This window comes from Staurois parvus, unplaced genomic scaffold (genome assembly GCF_062004578.1).
Source record: "Staurois parvus isolate SC_StPar_1 unplaced genomic scaffold, SC_StPar_1.0 ptg000155l, whole genome shotgun sequence".
In the NCBI taxonomy this organism is placed as follows: domain Eukaryota; kingdom Metazoa; phylum Chordata; class Amphibia; order Anura; family Ranidae; genus Staurois; species Staurois parvus.
Window position 1 is genome coordinate 29484626 of NW_028317951.1, and position 17779 is coordinate 29502404.

General features: G+C 40.5%; 1 protein-coding gene across 1 annotated transcript in view; it reads left to right on the plus strand.

The window, feature by feature from the left end:
* LOC149463374 (anosmin-1-like) overlaps positions 1-17779 on the plus strand; it is a 45878-nt gene that overhangs the window by 26916 nt on the left and 1183 nt on the right. Inside the window, exons 12-14 of the mRNA XM_089675682.1 lie at positions 763-931; positions 8394-8596; positions 10234-10360. Coding sequence (XP_089531808.1) covers positions 763-931; positions 8394-8596; positions 10234-10359 — 498 coding nt within the window. The 3' untranslated portion in view covers position 10360. The remainder of the gene's footprint in view (positions 1-762; positions 932-8393; positions 8597-10233; positions 10361-17779) is intronic.

Genomic DNA, 17779 nt, shown 5'->3' on the forward strand with positions numbered 1-17779 from the left:
ATAACCTGCCCCAGTGACTATCACTCTCAGTATGCCAGTGCTTAGGTTATTGTCCTGTGAGCTGGAAAATCTCTGCGGAGGGTGAGGCTGAGAGCAGAGAAGTTAGTTCTTTTGTCCGTTATAAAGAGAGCTGGGTTTTAACTATAAATCCTTTAAGACCAATTCACACTAGAACGGACAGATGTCGGAGTACTTTACCTTTTTAGCAGCTGTCTGTTCCCTCTTATAGTATGCAGTGCAGCTCTGGGCTATGCTACAGTGTGAATGGGACACACAGAAAACAGTAGTTATTTGTGTGTCCTTTCGATGAATGGAGTTTTGCAATGCTCATGTGTGTATTCACCCTTAATTCCCTGCTACAAACTCAGACAATACAAACAACACTTTTTTCTTTCAAAATGAATATCCCCCAAAAAATAGACACCAGTAAATGGCTATCCATATTGCATTTCTATTACTGAATTTGTGTTTTTCCTAGAGATCGCTTTTAAGTTTGAAGCGAAGTCTTAATAATTAATGTTTACAGTTTTTTTTATGTGTTAATTTATAGCAAGTAATAAAAATTTATGTATTGTTCCCAATTGTCTGGGAATAAATCTGGAATTGCTATGTAAATTTAACCAGTAGCTAGCTTTCATACATAATTCACTTGAACAAAATATAATGTATAGTATACTTTGAGTGAAAACCGCATTTTCATGATGTATACAGTAATCTTTTGGGACCTGAGTTAAATGAGGACTTTTGGATTTCTCATTACAGGGATCAAACTTTGTAATTTCTGGTCTCCTGTTCGCCTGCAAGTATAAAGTAACAGTACGGCCATTCACCCTTCAGGCATCATCAGTCGAAGAGGTGACATTTGTAAAAACACGAAGGTGCAACAACATGAAAGTTAAAAACCTGAAAGAATCAAAGTGTCCAAGACAGGGTGAGTGACCATTAAAACAAAGGCAATATCTAAAACATGTGTTCAATCTGTCAGACGAAAGTATTCAAAGTTCAAAACCTGCCAAAAAGGCAACATTTAAAAAGGCAGAAAGGTATGAAATTACTGTCTGCAATGTTATTATTAGACTGACTGAAACCGGTCTAGAATGTACAGTATATACTGTATAACAGGTACACTTTTAAGGCCATATTACAATGGCAGTACAATTGCTGTCTCCCTGGTGCCAGGGTTCGGCATGTGGTGAGCAGGTTGATAAATTACTGGGAGGGGCTGGGCATGACCCAGCTGTCTTGGTCCATGTTGGAACCAATGACAGAATACATGGAAGGTGGAGGCTCCTTAAGAATCAATTTAAAGAACAAGACTGCAAGTTGAAGGGAAGGACCTCCAAGATGATATTCTCTGAAATATTACCTGTGTCATGCACAACTCAGGAAAGGCAGGGAGAGATTAGAGAACTCAATGCATGGCTGAAGACCTGGTGTAAGAGGGAAGGGTTTGGGTTTCTAGAGCACTGGGCTGACTTTTTATTGGGGTGCAACCTATATGGTAGAGATGATTTGCACCTAAATGGAAGGGGGTCTGGTGTGCTGGTGGAGAGGTTTATGGGAAGGCTGGAGAAGTATTTAAACTAGGATCGGGGGGGAGGGAGAATTAGAATATAATGGGGCAGATAGGTCAGACAGGGGTAAGTTCCTATGGGTGGATGGAATGGGGAAAGATGGGGGAGGGCTATGGCAGACGATAATAAGGTTCCCATGTTACAAACAACCACTGAAAATAGTATGCTTTGTACAAAAAATAGAAAATATGCAAAATGCGTTGGAAAAATTTGACAATGAATTAAAGTGTTTGTTCACCAATGCCAGAAGTCTGCCAAGCATAATAAGTGGGTTGGAAGCTTTGGTGCACGAAGAGAACTACAATTTAATTAGTATTGGTGAATCTTGGCTTCAATCTTCACATGAATGGGCTATTATTATTCCTGGATATGCTCTCTTTAAGAGAGATGGGGTGAATAGGAAAGGTGGTGGTGTCTGTCTCTGTGAAAGAGAACCTAGTTGACGGAGAGTGTGATAAGGCTGAAGCATTATGGGTGGAACTGCACATATAGGGGCATACTACAAAGGTAATAACTGGAGTTTGTTATAGGCCCCCCAGTGTTAATTAGGAGGTGGAGACTCACAGATAGAAAGGGCTGCAAGGGCTGGCACACTGATAATAATAGGGGATTTAAACTAGCTGGAAATTGCCGGGATGCCATAGACTGTAAATAAATAGAAATCTAGGGGTTACCGATAAAGGTCATCCCACAATTACAACATTAAGATGTAGCCGACTCACATACAATAAATAATGTGGTGTCCTCAGAACCTGTAATAGCACAGAGAAAAAAGGAAGGGGACCAAGGAAAAGAGATCCCTACGGTCAGGGATTCCAATGAGGACAAACTGCGGCTTACATGAAAAAACACAATGAACATAATTTATTGCAGTAATAAAAACCAGACATATGAAAATTAAAAAATAAGAAAGACCTCACCACCACCACCACAGAGAACAGAGAAGGTGAAGGATGGAAATGACGTGGTCATCCGAGATGACACCCTACGCGGAGCAGGCCCGGCACCACAGTGTGGATAGTGATACCCGTAAAGAACCATGCACTAAATGAATATGAAAAAAGAAGGAAACATGTAAATGAGCAATACATGACAATTGAAAAATGCATGCAGAAAAAACATAATAATGCTGAAATAGTAAGATAACTACAGGCCATGGAAGTAATAGTATTCATATATCTGTGATGCTTCAATAGATGGTGACAGTTCCTGATAGGTCCACTAATAGGCAATCTGGATGGAAGTAGTCCAATAAGATGATAAATGCAGATTCACGTTAAATAATTAAGTGAAGATGACTGGAGATAGAGCTCCACATGATGGAGTCTATTGGTGTGTCACAGATGATAAAAAGCACTACAGGCTAAACATGTTTCCAACTTGTGCGTACAATTGAATGGCATAAGCATGATGTATAACTGGGATATGGACTATCAGTCTGGTCTTCACCAACATGGACCCATATATAGTGTGGGGACACCGTCCTGCACAGAACCGGAATGAGTGTCTACTAATGATGATACAAGGATAGTATAATGCATATATTCTGATTGAAGCAGCTATGAAAATCACTGGTATAGAATATGCAATATTGCAGAGCAATTATCCCATAGTGCGGAGTTTTGCAGCAATGCAGTAGATGAAGCGTGCTGTGATATAAATGCTTAGATGGGTATCAATGATGGAAAGGTACCGTCATGCAGGGATAATGATATACCCAGGGGCGGACTGACCATTTGGAAACTCAGGCACTGCCCGAGGGCCCGGCGTCAGTAGGGGGCCCCATGAGATGCCCCTGGTACCTTTTTCATAGGCTTTTTTGAGTTTGGGCAAGGACACAGGGGCCCCATGATCCCCTATTGCCCGGGGGCCCCATGAGTTGTCAGTCCACCCCTGGATATACCATATGTCAGCAACTCTATAGCTGCTCTATATATATGTGTATCTTATTGCCGTTGAATCATTAGTAGCAGATATTCAGTATATCATTATCCCTGCAGGACAGTACCTTTCCATTTTTTCATGTAAGCCGCAGTTTGTCCTTATTGGAATCCCTGACCATAGGGATCTCTTTTCCTTGGTCCCCTTCCTTTTTTCTCTGTGCCATATAAAAGAACACCTGGGTAGCAGTGACCATAACATGATTTCATTTACTGTTAGCTGTAAACAACAAGCACATACTGGAACAATAAAAACACTCAACTTTAACCACTTGCCCTCTGGAAGATTTACCCCCCTTCCTGACCAGGCGATACCTTAACTGACAATTGCACGGTCATGAAATGCTGTACATAAAAGAAATTTATGTCCTTTTCTTCCCACAAATTCTTTCAGTGGTATCTGATCACCTCTGCGTTTTTTGATTTTTTTTACGCTAATAACACAAAAGATTGACAGTTTTGGGAAAAAAAACTATATTTTTGACTTTATGCTATAAAACATATCCAATAAAAAATACAAAAAATAAAATTTCTTCAGAAATTTAGGCCAAAATGTACTCTGCTACATGTCTTTGCTAAAAAAAATCCCAATAAGTGTATATTAATTGGTTTATGAGAAAGTTATAGTGTCTGAAAATGGTGGTATATATACTAGAATTGTTATTTATTTTGCTTTTATACTAGTAATGGTGGTGATCAGTGACTTATAGCAGGACTGCGGCGTGCATTCTGACACTGGGTGGAAACTGACTGCCACTGACATCTCCAATGACACTAATACAGTGATCAGTGCTAATAAAAAGCACTGACACTGTACTAATGACACTGGGCAGGAAAGGGTTAACATCTTGGGTGATCAAAGGGTTAACTGAGTGTTAAGGAGTGATTAGACAGTGTAATGTGTTGTGTTTTACTAAGGAGACCTGTTACTTTCTATTTCTCTGCTGTGCAGAGATAGAAAGCAGCATGTCAATGCTGACAGGAGAGAGACCTGTGTTTACACACAGATCTCTCATCTCTCAGCTTCGCTGATGATCACCGAGTCCCAGCTGAGAATCGCCTGCCGCGACCTTGGAGATTCACATCCTCAGGAGCCAATAGTAGCATGTGTAGGAACATGCACTCCCCCTACCCGTAAGTGCAAAATCACATATATTTACATGATTTTGCACAGTGCGGCTGCTCTGGATCAGTACATCTGCTATGGGGTGGTCACCAAGTGACTAAGAGAGCAAATTTTCTAAGGATGAGGGCTACTCTCCAAGACATAGACTGGGAAAGAATACTGGCATCGATGAACACAGAACAGAAATGGGAATTCTTCAAAAGGCCGTATGTGAACACATTGCAAAATACTGTATATTCCCAAGGGCAACAAGTATAAAAGGCTAAAAATAAAACCTATGTTGCTCATGGACAAAGTTAAAAAAAAAAAAAAAGCTATAAATAATAAGAAAAGAGCTTTTCAAAAATATAAAAATGAAGGAACACTCTGATTATTTAATTGGTAAAAAGGAATATAACAGAATATGTGAAAAGGAAATCAAGGCTGCAAAAATTCAAAACGAGCTACAGTTTGCAAAAGATAGTGGGACAAACCCCAAAAATTCTTCAAATTTATTAATAGTAAAAAGATCAGGTCTGCACATGTAGGCCCTTTACAAAACAATCTAGAGTGGGTGACCAGGGACAAAGAGAAAGCAAATTTATTAAATACCTTCTTCAGCTCTGTGTATACAAAGGGGCATGGCGGAGCTAATGCTAATAATGGGGTTGTTATTGACACAGCTCCAAATGATCCACAATGGATCAAAGTTAATATGGGCCAGAAATATTGAGACATCCGGTTCAGGTGAATAAAGCACCTGGACCAGATGGCATACACCCACTGGTCCTAAAATAATTGAGCTCTGTCATTTCAAAGCCATTGTTTCCAATTTTTTGGGACTGGCAGTGTACCACTGAATTGGCGTAAGGCCAATGTGGTGCCTATATTTAAAAAGGGATCAAAGTCTTTACAAAGTAACTAAAGACCTGTTAGTTTAACTTTTATAATTGGGAAGATACTGGAGAGTTTAATAAAAGACCACATAAATGAGTTCTTGCTGGAAAAAATATTTTAAGCAACAGACAGCATGGATTCATGAAAGACAGAAGTTGTCAAACAAATCTGATTTCTTTTTTTGAGGAGGTGAGCAAAACCTTGGACAGAGGGGTGGCGGTGGACGTGGTATACTTGGATTTTGCAAAAGCTTTTGACACAGTTCCCCACACACGGCTAATGTGTAAGCTAAAGTCTACAGCCTTGAAAAAATCAGTTTGTAAATAGATAGAAAACTGGCTAAAAGACTGTATTCAGATAGTAGTGGTTAATGATTCATACTCTGAATGGTCTAGGGTTGTCAGTGGTGTACCCCAAGGTTCAGTGTTGGGACCCTTACTTTTTAATATGTTTATGAATGATATAGGGTCTGGGATTAAAAGTACAATTTCAGTCTTTGCAGATGACACCAAGCTGTGCAGTGAAATAACGTCCTTACAGGATATCTCCAATTTACAAGCCACACTGGTTCATTAGGCAACTATGTGGCAAATGAGGTTTAATGTTGATAAATGTAAAGTTATGCACTTGGGGGCTAAGAATATGCATGCATCATACATACTGGGGGGTACAACTGGGGGAATAAATGGTGGAGAAGGATCTGGTAGATCACAAGCTTAATAACAGCATGCAGAAGCAAGCTGCGGTTTCTAAAGCGAGCAATATCCTCTCTTGTATTACAGGAGGTATAGACTCCAGAGAGAGAGATATCATATTACCCCTGTACAAATCATTAGTAACACCTCATCTGGAATATGCAGTTCAGTTTTGGGCACCAATTCTCAAAAAGGATATCAGGGAACCAGAGAAAGTGCAGAGAAACTGATAAGAGGCATGGAGGAGCTCAGCTATGAGGAACAATTAGAGGAACCAAATTTATTCTCTCTTGAGAAAAGGAGATTAAGGGGGAATATGATCTGCATGTATGAATACATAAGTGGTTCATATAGTGAACTCGGTGTAGAGTTATTTACCTTAAGGTCATCACAGAGGACAAGGGAGCACTCTTTACATCTGGAGGAAAAGAGATTAAATCTCCAAATACAGAAAGGCTTCTTTACAGTAAGAGCAGTGAGATTCAGTAGATTGTTTTAAACAAAGATCTGGATTATTTCCTACATACACATAATATAACTAGATACTAACATTTATAGGTAAAGTTGATCCAGGTAATATCTGATTGCCTCTTGGTGGATCAGGAAGGATTTTGTTTCCTTTGCTGGAGCATATTGGATCATGCTTTGCTGGGTTTTTTTGCCTCCCTTTGGATCAACTTTGGGTATAGGATTGTGTACATTGGATTGTAAACATTTTTGTTTCCTTTTTTTTTGGTTAAACTAGATGGACTTGTGTATTTTTTCAACCAGACTAACTATGTAACTAAATTCTCATATAGGGCTTGTGTTGCTGGGCTTTTGTTCATTTCAAGTAGGGTTTGCATTTCCAAACAAGTCTATGGATATGCAAAAACTGTTTAAAGCAACTGCAGGTCAAATACACCTGTTGATGAATTTTAAATAATTTCAGAAGAATCAAAAACAGATGTCATACTCATGTCAGAAACAAAAGCCCAAAGCCTGCACATATTCACATTTAAAACTTTTTATTAAAAAATTTGACTAGAGTAAGGAAAGTTTAAAACCCTTATCAGGTTATTTTTTTGCTTTCTGTGTCCTGCTGGGAAGATGTCCCTTCACTTCCTGTCCTGGAGACAGAACAGGAAAAGAGAGGAATTCTCCCCCAGGGTGAAAGAAATCCAACAGTACAAAAAATGGCCGCTGCCCCAGCCTATAACTGGCCTTCACAGCACAAAGCACATGGAAGGGCGACGTATGTCAAACAACAAAAAAGAAAAATTCCTAGCTCTAACTTGCCAGCCAGCCCGCTAACAAACTGAATTAACCTGTTTAACAGTATGCATTAAAAACGGGTTTAGTTAGCACACATTTGCAAATACATGCGTAAGCTACAGAGCCTTGTCACGGTACCCCGATATTCTGTAGTTCCTAATTCTCCAATTTTAAGAGCCCCCATAGTAGAGGCACATGTATTTAATGGGTAGACTAAGGGCAGATAGACCCGAGGGAGCCCACCCCTGCTTAAAGGTACAGGAGCTCACTGGACACCCAGCATGTAACACAATGGCAGCTAAGGTGTCCAGTACGCACCCTCGACCAACAATTCAACAGTAAAAAAATGGCCATTGCCCCCAGTCTATAATTGGCCTTCACAGCAAGGAGCACATGAAAGGGTGACGCACGTCAAACAACAAAAAAGAAAAATTCCCAGCTCTAACTTACCAGCCAGCCTGCAAACAAACCGAATTGGAAAGAAATCCAATCTTACATAGCTGTCACTGAGACATTTGTCCTCATTGGATGATTTACCATAGCCTCTTGCTCTGGTGACAACTCCCTTATTAATAAAAAAATATATATATCTTTATTGATTTCATTATAATAATACTTGATGATCCTGCCATAAAGTTCTTTTTCAGGCACATGTTTTGGAGAGAGAACATTCTGTCTAATCCTAAATTCTCACAACCTGGAGACCATTAGCTGCTGTTTTAACACATATTAGGTAGCCATACTTGGCCATTTTAGCCATCAGGAAACCTGCCTGGGAAATTCCATGAGGCCACAACAGCTCTGAGACTCAGCAAATGATGAAAAATGTGAAAACAAGTATTTAATTAGAAATAACCAGACCACAACAATATTACTTTGAAATCTGTAGATTGATACCTCTAGCTCTGCTTTATATTTGTAACTCTAGGTCGCCATCGTCTGTCCAGAAATGTGATTCAAAAAACAGAAAAATTAACTGCTGCCTTTCATGGAATAAATGGCAAAATTCAAGGAGAATTTCAATGGCAAGCATTTCAGAAAGTACCAACACAAAGCCTTACAGGCTTTTTGTTCAGCTGGGCGGAGATATCAGGAGCTACTGCAGTTTACAGTACACAGATACTACCAGCTGTAAGTATGGATGGCTCCTTGAGATTAAAGTGGTTGTAAAGCCTAATTTTTTTTTATTAAATTAAAAAAGATGTTATACTTACCTGCTCTGTGTAATATTATTGCATCAAGTAGCCCCTTCTTCCTCTTCTGGAGTCCCCTATCGGCACTTTCCACTACTCCTTTCATGTGTGTGCCCCAGTTTTGCTATCCTACCAGAATGAAATTCACTGACATGACACCCAAATTTTACTGGCATTTCCAAAGGTTATAAAATTACAATTTAAGTACAAATTTCAGTATTAAGGCTACAAACAAGTACAATATGCAATTAGCAATGTGATTTAAGGTAGATATTAGGGTAAAAAACATAATTCTTGTTTTATTTTTGATAGTAAGTAGGTAGCTCAGGGACAGATCTCAAGAGGGCAAGAAATTAGAATGGGCAGACACACACATGAAATCAACTCTTACAGTGACACTGACAGCAGTGTGCAGCAGCACAGATAATGATGACACCTCATTGACATAATACATCACTTTCTGAATCACAGTGACTGTCCCTCTCCAGGCCAGGTGGTCCCTTCAGTCCGCTACAGTCTAAACAGCACTGACAGTCCACTCCTGGCTTGCCTTGCTCCCGTCCCACAGACCCACAAACAAGGCTCCGGCCACTCTACTCGGCTCCCTTACACCATGACGTCGCACAACACACTGCCAGTCCTGCCCCCTGAGCGGTGTAGCCCAAACACACTGTAGCAGGCACTCCGATGGGCTCAGTCAGCTCCGGACTGGAACTGCACATGCTCATTTCTGAGTTGAGTGTCACAGCCATATTTTTAACTGGCAACCTTTTCCCATCACTGGCATTTACTGGCAGGAGAAAAGTGCCCACTTTTTACTGGCTGCCAGTAAAAATACTGATGGCTGGCACCATTGGTGTGACCCAATAGCCAATGGCTCTCATGCTGCTTGAGTCTCCTGTAAGACTAGGAAGTGAAGAGACAAGACCTGATAGACTCTGAGGGGTTTATTTACTAAAGCTGGAGAGTGCAAAATCAGACTCATTTCTGCATAGAAACCAATCAGCTTCCAGGTTTCATTGCCAAAGCTTCATTGAACAAGCTGAGGTTAGAAGCTGATTGGTTTCTATGCAGAAGGGAGTCTGATTTTGGACTCTCCAGCTTTAGTAAATAAACCCCTGAGTGTCTGTGTGGGGGGGTCTAGAACAGTTAGCGGGGGTTACCTCAATGCAGGGAATGCATTAGACTTTAAAGTGATATTAAGGGTCATAATTAGCTAAGTGACATTTGCCTGGGAATCATCCAGAAGTGATGTCAGGAGAGAAATGCTGACTATGCCTGGGATTGACGAAAGATAACCATAGATTTATTGACATGAAGAATCCCTGCATCCCTTTTAGCTGCTGCAGAAGAACATAGGTAACATTTGAACAGGATTGAACAGTAGTTGCCAATCTAAACATCTTTTCAGTGTTCAGTGGTCCTGAAGGCCTATAGCAACATAAAACTCCTATTTTAAATGGCAATATTTTGGCTGCAGTATGAACACACTATACTAATCTTCTAGTTTACCATAACATTGTATTAACACCCCTAAAAAGTATTTTACATGACAGTAATTCACATGTGTTACAGGACTGTGCCCATGTGGTTATTGAGAACCTGAAAGCATCAACGCCCTACCACATTAAACTGCGAGCAATCTACAGCAATCAAGAACTGTCTATAGAAAAAACATTCAACACGCCTTTGTTTAGATGAGGTTAGTTAACCAAAACAAGCGGGATTAAAATGTGTTGGTTTGAATAAGGCACTTAAAGTGGACTCCTTGAACTTTTAATGAATACGCCTGCCTGTGTTACTGTTTTTATTTCAAACCAATTCTTGACAGTCATACCAATCCAGACAAAGTTTGAGAGAGTTAAAGTACACTCACCGGCCACTTTATTAAGTACACCTTGCTAGTACCAAGAAAATCACCCCCACACCATTACACCACCACCACCACCAAGGCAGGAAGGTTCCATGCTTTCTTGTTGTTTACACCAAATTCTTACCCTACCATCTGAATGTCGCAGCAACCAGTCTGCCTGTTCTCCTCTGACATCAACAACGCATTTTCATCCACACAACTGCTGCTCACTGAATTATTTTATTTTTCCGACCATTCTCTGTGAACCCTAGAGATGGTTGTGCGTGAAAATCCCAGTAGATCAGCAATTTTTGAAATACTCAGATGGGCCCGTCTGGCACCAACAACCATGTCACGTTCAAAGTTATTTAAATCCACTTTTTTCCCCTATTCTGATGCTCGGTTTGAACTTCAGCAAGTCGTCTTCACCTCATCTGCATGCCTAAATGCATTGAGTTGAGGTGCCGTGTGATTGGCTGATTATCAAATATGTTACCAAGCAATTGAACAGGTGTTCCTAATCAAGTGGCCGGTGAGGGTATATGTATGTTTACCTTGTAAGTTGAAAATAGAAATGAAAGACAAAACATTGTGTATATACAGTATATAAAAATAAACACCTTTTTTCTTTTTTTAGAAGTGATTCCATAATCTTTGTTCTCAGCCGCTAAAGGCCCCTTTCACACGAGCAGACTGATCGGGTCTGCCTGTCCATTTTTTCAAGCGGACCCGATCAGACAGTCCATTGCTCTCTATGGAGATCTGTTCAAATCGGACCGGATGACAGTCAGATGGAAACGGACAGGTGATCTGTTTCCATTCGAGAGCCCATAACGGACAGCAGGCTGTGTCCATGTCTGTTCTGCATAAATGGAATGGACACGGACCTGTCATCTTTTGATCAGCGGGGATCAGTGGGCAGATGTGAAAGGGGCGTAAGGGGCTTGGAGAGGTGTGTTTGGAGAAACAGCAGTACATTGATCTTCCCAGTGAATGGCTGTGCAGGGGGGGGGGGGTGTCAGCACAAATCTGATCATTGAGGACAGACAGACTATTCTCCCACACAGCCAGAAAACTGAGCACGTTGGGAGGGATGTGCCCTTTTGCTTAGTGTGGTCAGTTTCTGTTTCAAGCTTTTTATTAAGTCTTGAATAACAGGAATACCAAAGTATATATCAAAGTGAATTGTCTACATAAGCTAAATTGACACATAGGCGACAATAATAAAAGAACATCAAAAATGAGAGAAAAAAAGGAGAGTTCAATTAAGACCCCAGGTGGAGTCCTTATGCATATATGAGGGACCAAATCAAAACGGTCGATCACAAAGAAGTCTGAATAACACTGTGTCAAGTATGCCTCAAGTCAGGCCATCAGTGTTCGCCCCGCAGAGGGAGATGGGCAGGAATATGCTTACCCATCCCATTGACTGGGAAGACAAGGGCCACTATGGTATGAAATTAACTCCAGCCTTTGCAGGGACCACTGCAGTACTAAACAACATACTTATCCGTTTGGTGTAAATTTTTTTCCCCAAAAAGGGGAAAAATGGGAAAGGAAATAACAATATAGACAGTTCAGATGTAACATCCCCATATCCTAATGGGGGATGGATCACCTATGCAGTCTAGACTACATTCTTTAACCCTTAGTAAAAGGTCCAAGAGGCGAACCAAAATTGCACAAAAGGAATTAAAACAGGTAATACAAAGGAGGGAAAAAAGAGAAAGAAAGTGGAGGAGGAAAGAGGAAGAGGGAGGGAAGAGTAAAAGAGGAAGTATACACCCGTCCAGGAAATCCACCAATCCTCAAATCTGATGAACCTAAGTGTCTGGCACCTGCAGACAGGATAACCAGGGATGTCATATTTTTTCAAAGAGGGGTTGTTTATCCCGCAGAACACTGACTAGTTTTTCGTGTAGCATGATCCAAGTTAGTGTGGTCAGTTTCTATTAGGAAAGCAAGGGAACTGGAAGGAACACCAGGGAAGCAATACATAGGATAATTGTTAACACGAGTACATGGTACAACCTGCACATATTTGGAATATGATATGTTGGGGTAACATATTCTTTAAGCTTGGTAAAATAAATACAGTATATTGTGAGATTATGTTCTGGCTGGGGTTTGTTCTTCCAACCATGCTATAAATCTAGAGACTCATGCTAACACAGAGCCAGAAGTTTCCTACTGCTCTCATTGCTTCTGTGAACTGCCACCATTATTGCCAGAACCTGTGCAGAAAAGACCTGTGCTACTTCATGCAAAGCATTTGGAGGTATCCTTATGGTAAAGGAATACTTTTCGTAGCTCTGCCCACAAATCTAGGTGGAACCTCTTGTTTAGTAATTGTGATGTAAGTGCTATATTGTAAATGCTTTCTGTGTTTAAAATCCTCTGTTGTGCTTTGCTGTGCTTAACTAGATGGTGTTTTGGTTTGTTTAGGCCCATTTTATCATAATCTATACTTTTTTAAGGTATACCGGTGTAACCATCACCTTCTCTCCATTTTGCGCCAGTTATATTTAAAAACATTTAAAAAAAGACTCAGACTGATTTAATTTCTCCCTGAAAAAGAGTAAGGACAAATGACAAATTACAAATGACATAAGTTTGTTGCTAGACATGCTATTTGCTCACCAAACCGCATGTTTCCTCATGCTTTGCCAAAACTCACAACATTAGTTTAGCATAGAGGTTATTAAGGAAATCTTTACTGTATTTCACAATTGGACTATTCATCAATAAATAAAAGTTTGATTGCAATTGTACTATGTAACCAAGCCTAAAGCTGGCCATAAGTATTTAATGCGGAGTTCCAACCAAGAGGGGAAGTTCCACTTTAATGATTGGCACCTTTGGGGAGCGGGTACCCGAAACTGACAGGTACCCACTCCCACTTCTGCTGCGATTGCCTAGGCGATCAGAAGCAGAAGTTGTCCTCCTACCCTCCCTCCCCGAAGTCTTGTGGGACACGTGACAGTTCCCAGAAGACTACGGGACCATTCAATAAACACAGCGCTACACGTGGCTGTGAAGCTGCAAAATGTCACAGCCGGGTGCCCACACTGAAGACACTGGCTGGAATACAGGACAGCCGGTGAAACGGGCTGCGGCGGGGGGCAACACGGATAGTGGGACAGGTAAGTGGCTGTTTTTTAAAGTCAGCAGCTACAGTTTTTGTAGCTGCTGACTTTTATTTTTTTACAGAGTGAGTGGAACTCCACTTTAATGAATCTTGCCCAGTACAGATGATATCTTTAACAAATATGCATCCCTGCTGTTCTACTGGCAGCTGCAGTTTCATATTCCTGCAGCTGCCAAGTCAGCTAGTGAATTTTCATTAGTGAAATAGAATATGATGCAATTCCGCTTTACCTCTCCTAATCATGTAATCAGAAGAGTTGCAGCTACACTTTATCATGTTCTGTTAGAGATTATTTTGCCTTCATCAGGAATCATGCCTCATATATATATGAGTACCAACACAGCACAGCACACAGATTTTAAGTCCAGATGTGCCCTTTTTGCATGATATCTTGTATATTAAAGTGGAACTTTACCCACAACAGTTTGATAACAAAAGAACATACATTCCATATAATAATTATGCTGCCAAAATTTAGTGTGTACTGTAAATTGCCTCCAGCAATGCCAAAATGGCCAGAGGTGGCCATTTTGTTGAAGTCCAGAGCAGTCAACCCCCCTCCCCCCACCCATTGGTGAAATTAGAGAGGAAGGATGACAAAAGCTTTACAGTGCTGAAGTTATTATTATTATACAGGATTTATATAGTGCCAACAGTTTGCTCAGCGCTTTACAATATAACGGGAGACAATACAGCAACAGTACAGTTCAATACAAGAGGGATAGGAGCTCCTTGGAGCTTACAATCTAAGAGTTCACAGATTTGCCCATCAGGGAGAAAGGAGATCAGATAAAACACTATCCTTGTAAGTTTAACTCATTTGTTTCTCCCTGGCAGCAGAGTTTGTCTTGTCACCTTAAAGCTGCATTCTGATCAGCCTGTAGTGGCTAAGAATTTAAGGCACTTTGCCGGAAATACAGAGCAACCAAGCATGTGCAGAGCAGGGTGAAACAGGGCATCAATGGATTTATACAGTATAGCTAATGTCTTACATAGCTATACCTGCAAAAGGGGCCAGCCTGAAGACTTCCATCAGGACTTAAAGTGTTACTAAACCCAGGACCCTGCATTCACTATATCTGGTCTCCCACAGTACACAGAACATGGAAGTGCAATTATTTTAATAAATATAAACTGCTAAATACCTTTTCTCATCAGCAGTTAGAGCAGTCTTGTAACTTCTGTGTCCAGCTTAGCACTGGCTAAAGCTTGTATGAGGAGTTTTTTCTTTCTGCTCTAGAAGGATGCAAATCCCCTGACTTCTGTATGGACAGTGCTGATTGGCCCTGTACTGATCACATGTACTCTCATAAAAAATAAAAAACCTGCCTAGCAATACACACTAAACTGAGCATGTGCATACCTACGTTTCAGTCTGGAGATAAGAGGTGGCCACTTGAATAACGGGAGGAAAAGAGAAGAAAGGATCAAACAGCCTTTATACACAATGCAGAGGATTAACCCCTCCACAGCGAGTATATAAGCATGCTTTACTGCATATACAGACTGATTTTACTGTTGTGGGTTTAATTTTCTGACTAAAGTTCTATTTTAAGATTGTTTTCCATATGTTAACCCTTTGAGGACCGTAAGGTTTTGGAACGCCAAAAGAATCAATTTTTTTGTTTTTAAAGTTCATACACTTCAGTTGCTGTAACTAAGCCATTTCATGAAATAATTGGCAAAAAGCTAGATCCATTTGTTGTTTGTTGATAAGAACTAATATTTTGACTCAAACCAAAAAAAAAAAAGAGTTTTAAGTTCTTAATCAGATGATACACGCAATTAAAAACATGGGACAAATACGTCCCTTGGTCCTCATGGAATCTAGAAATATGCTAATTTATTAATGTACTAAAAAGATCGCTATTTGTCTTGGCGACCATTGTCACCCAGACAGAATACAAAATTTTACAGTTGTCACCTAAACAGGAAGTAATCTGAAATCTTGCAGTGGGGATACTTGTTCCACTGGCAACTGTTTACAGGAGAAATTCCCCTCAATTTGCAATGATTTCGATTCAGTTTGTGTTTCTCTGGAACAGGAAAATAATGTTAAAATAAATGTTTTTGTGTCATTGTCTACGAAATGAACTGCTTTTCTGTTTGCTGAACATTTGTTTCAGTACTATATTCTTTGATAGTAAATACCTTGGTGACAAATAACAATGAAAACTCTGAGCCACCGGCAAAACCAAAAGAAACCAAAGATAAGGAAACACAGATGAATGTGATTATGGCTGCTGCAGTCTTGTGTTTAACTTCCACGTTAGTGAGTCCTCTAAAAGTGTATATAGACCACGCTGACAAAAACGGGACTCAAAATGACTAAATAGTTTGCCACATGTAAAAATACAAAAAATAAACGAACACCAGAAAGTACAAATTATGTCTGATGTATCAGTAAGCCTTACAAATGATAGTTGCTTGCTTGAAAACAAAAAGATAGGTGAACAGGTGCTGGTGCCATTAGTAAAAGAAAAAATGGGCTTCCTGAAAACGTCCAATTACAGATGAAACTAGTTGAAGCAGGCTTCCCCAGCCGATATAGCACATCCTTCCCTGGAGTGCAAGCCAGCGCAGTGTGCCTGGTGCTGGTCCTTAGGCTCATATACATGTGAGTGGGGTGTTATTATTAGGGTGTATGTGACTTAAAGCGGAACTCCACCCAAAAGTGGAAGTTCCGCTTTAAGGACTGCTCCCCCGCTCCCCATTAAGGATTGGCACCTTTGGGGGGTGGGGGGGAGCGGGTACCCGAATTTGACTTCCCACTTCCGGTCCGATCGCCTAAGCGATCGGAAGTGGAAGGTGTCCTCCCTCCGTGTAGACTTTTGGGACACGTGACAGGTCCCAGAAGACTACAGGACCATTCATGAAGTGCAGCACTACTTGCGCATGCACAGCCGTAATACAGGATGGCCGGTGAAACGGGCTGCGGGGGACACACCCCAAGACTGAGGGGCAGGTAAGTGGCTGTTTTTTAAAAGTCAGCAGCTACAGTTTTTGTAGCTGCTTTCATTTTTTGAAAGGGTGACTGGAACTCTGCTTTAATAAAGTTGGCTGCTTTGCGCAATTAACCTTTTCCCTGATACTGTTTTTGAGTGGCAGTGTATTGCATGGGAAGGAATCGCATTCCTGGTACATATGAATGGTCAAGTTGGTGACAAGACACAAACCGGGTCCATCCAAAAAAAGTGCAGTAAGACCTATCTAGTAATAGAAGGTCCATCCATTGTGGTGAGTGCAAATCCATGTGGGGTCACCTGGAAGTGGTCACCTGTTTTTTCTGTTACTAATGGCACCAACACCTGTTTACCTATCTTATGGTTTTCAAGCAACTATCATTTGAATGGCTTACTGATACATCAGACATTATTTGTATTTTCTGGTGTAGTTCATTTATTTATTTTTGTATTTTTACATGTGGCAAACTGTTTAGTAATTTTGATTAACATTTTTGTCCTAAATACACTTTTATAGGACCTTGATGATCTTTTAATTTTTCTGTTCTTCCTTATTCAGAATGGCAAGGCCATTCCAGCCCTTCCTCCATCTTCAGCATTGCCACTCTCCTTGTTGGGGCATGCTCCAGTTTTCCCCGGGGAGGAAGCTATGCTCTGCTCTGAACCTGGGCGTTATATGAAAAAACACATCCCTGGCATCCCTTTAGATATTCATAATTCTCCTTGCTGGCCACTGAGCACTGAAGGCATTAGCTGTGTAGTCTGTTAGCAGGTCTGATAGAGTGTAATCAAGCAACTGATCAGCAGACTGCATAGCTGAAGTCTGCACCACCCAGCAGCCAGCAGAGAGGAGCATGCATGTCTTAAGGGATGCTTGGAATCTGCTCTCTCATATAACGCAGGGCTCAAAGCTTCGTCACACACTCATATTATTTTCTATTGGATAGTGAGGTTCAACAGAATATGGCTACATCGTGTGACTGCCAGATAACAGAGGCAAATTAAATGGTATTTGAACTATATTTATTGTTATGTATTGTTAGGATCTTAATTAATGCTCATAGGCAATAAGTAGTTCTAATAGGATGATATACACTTTAACTACACAGGCAATAAATAATTAAATATACAAACCTGGCATAGGTTCTAATAATTTGC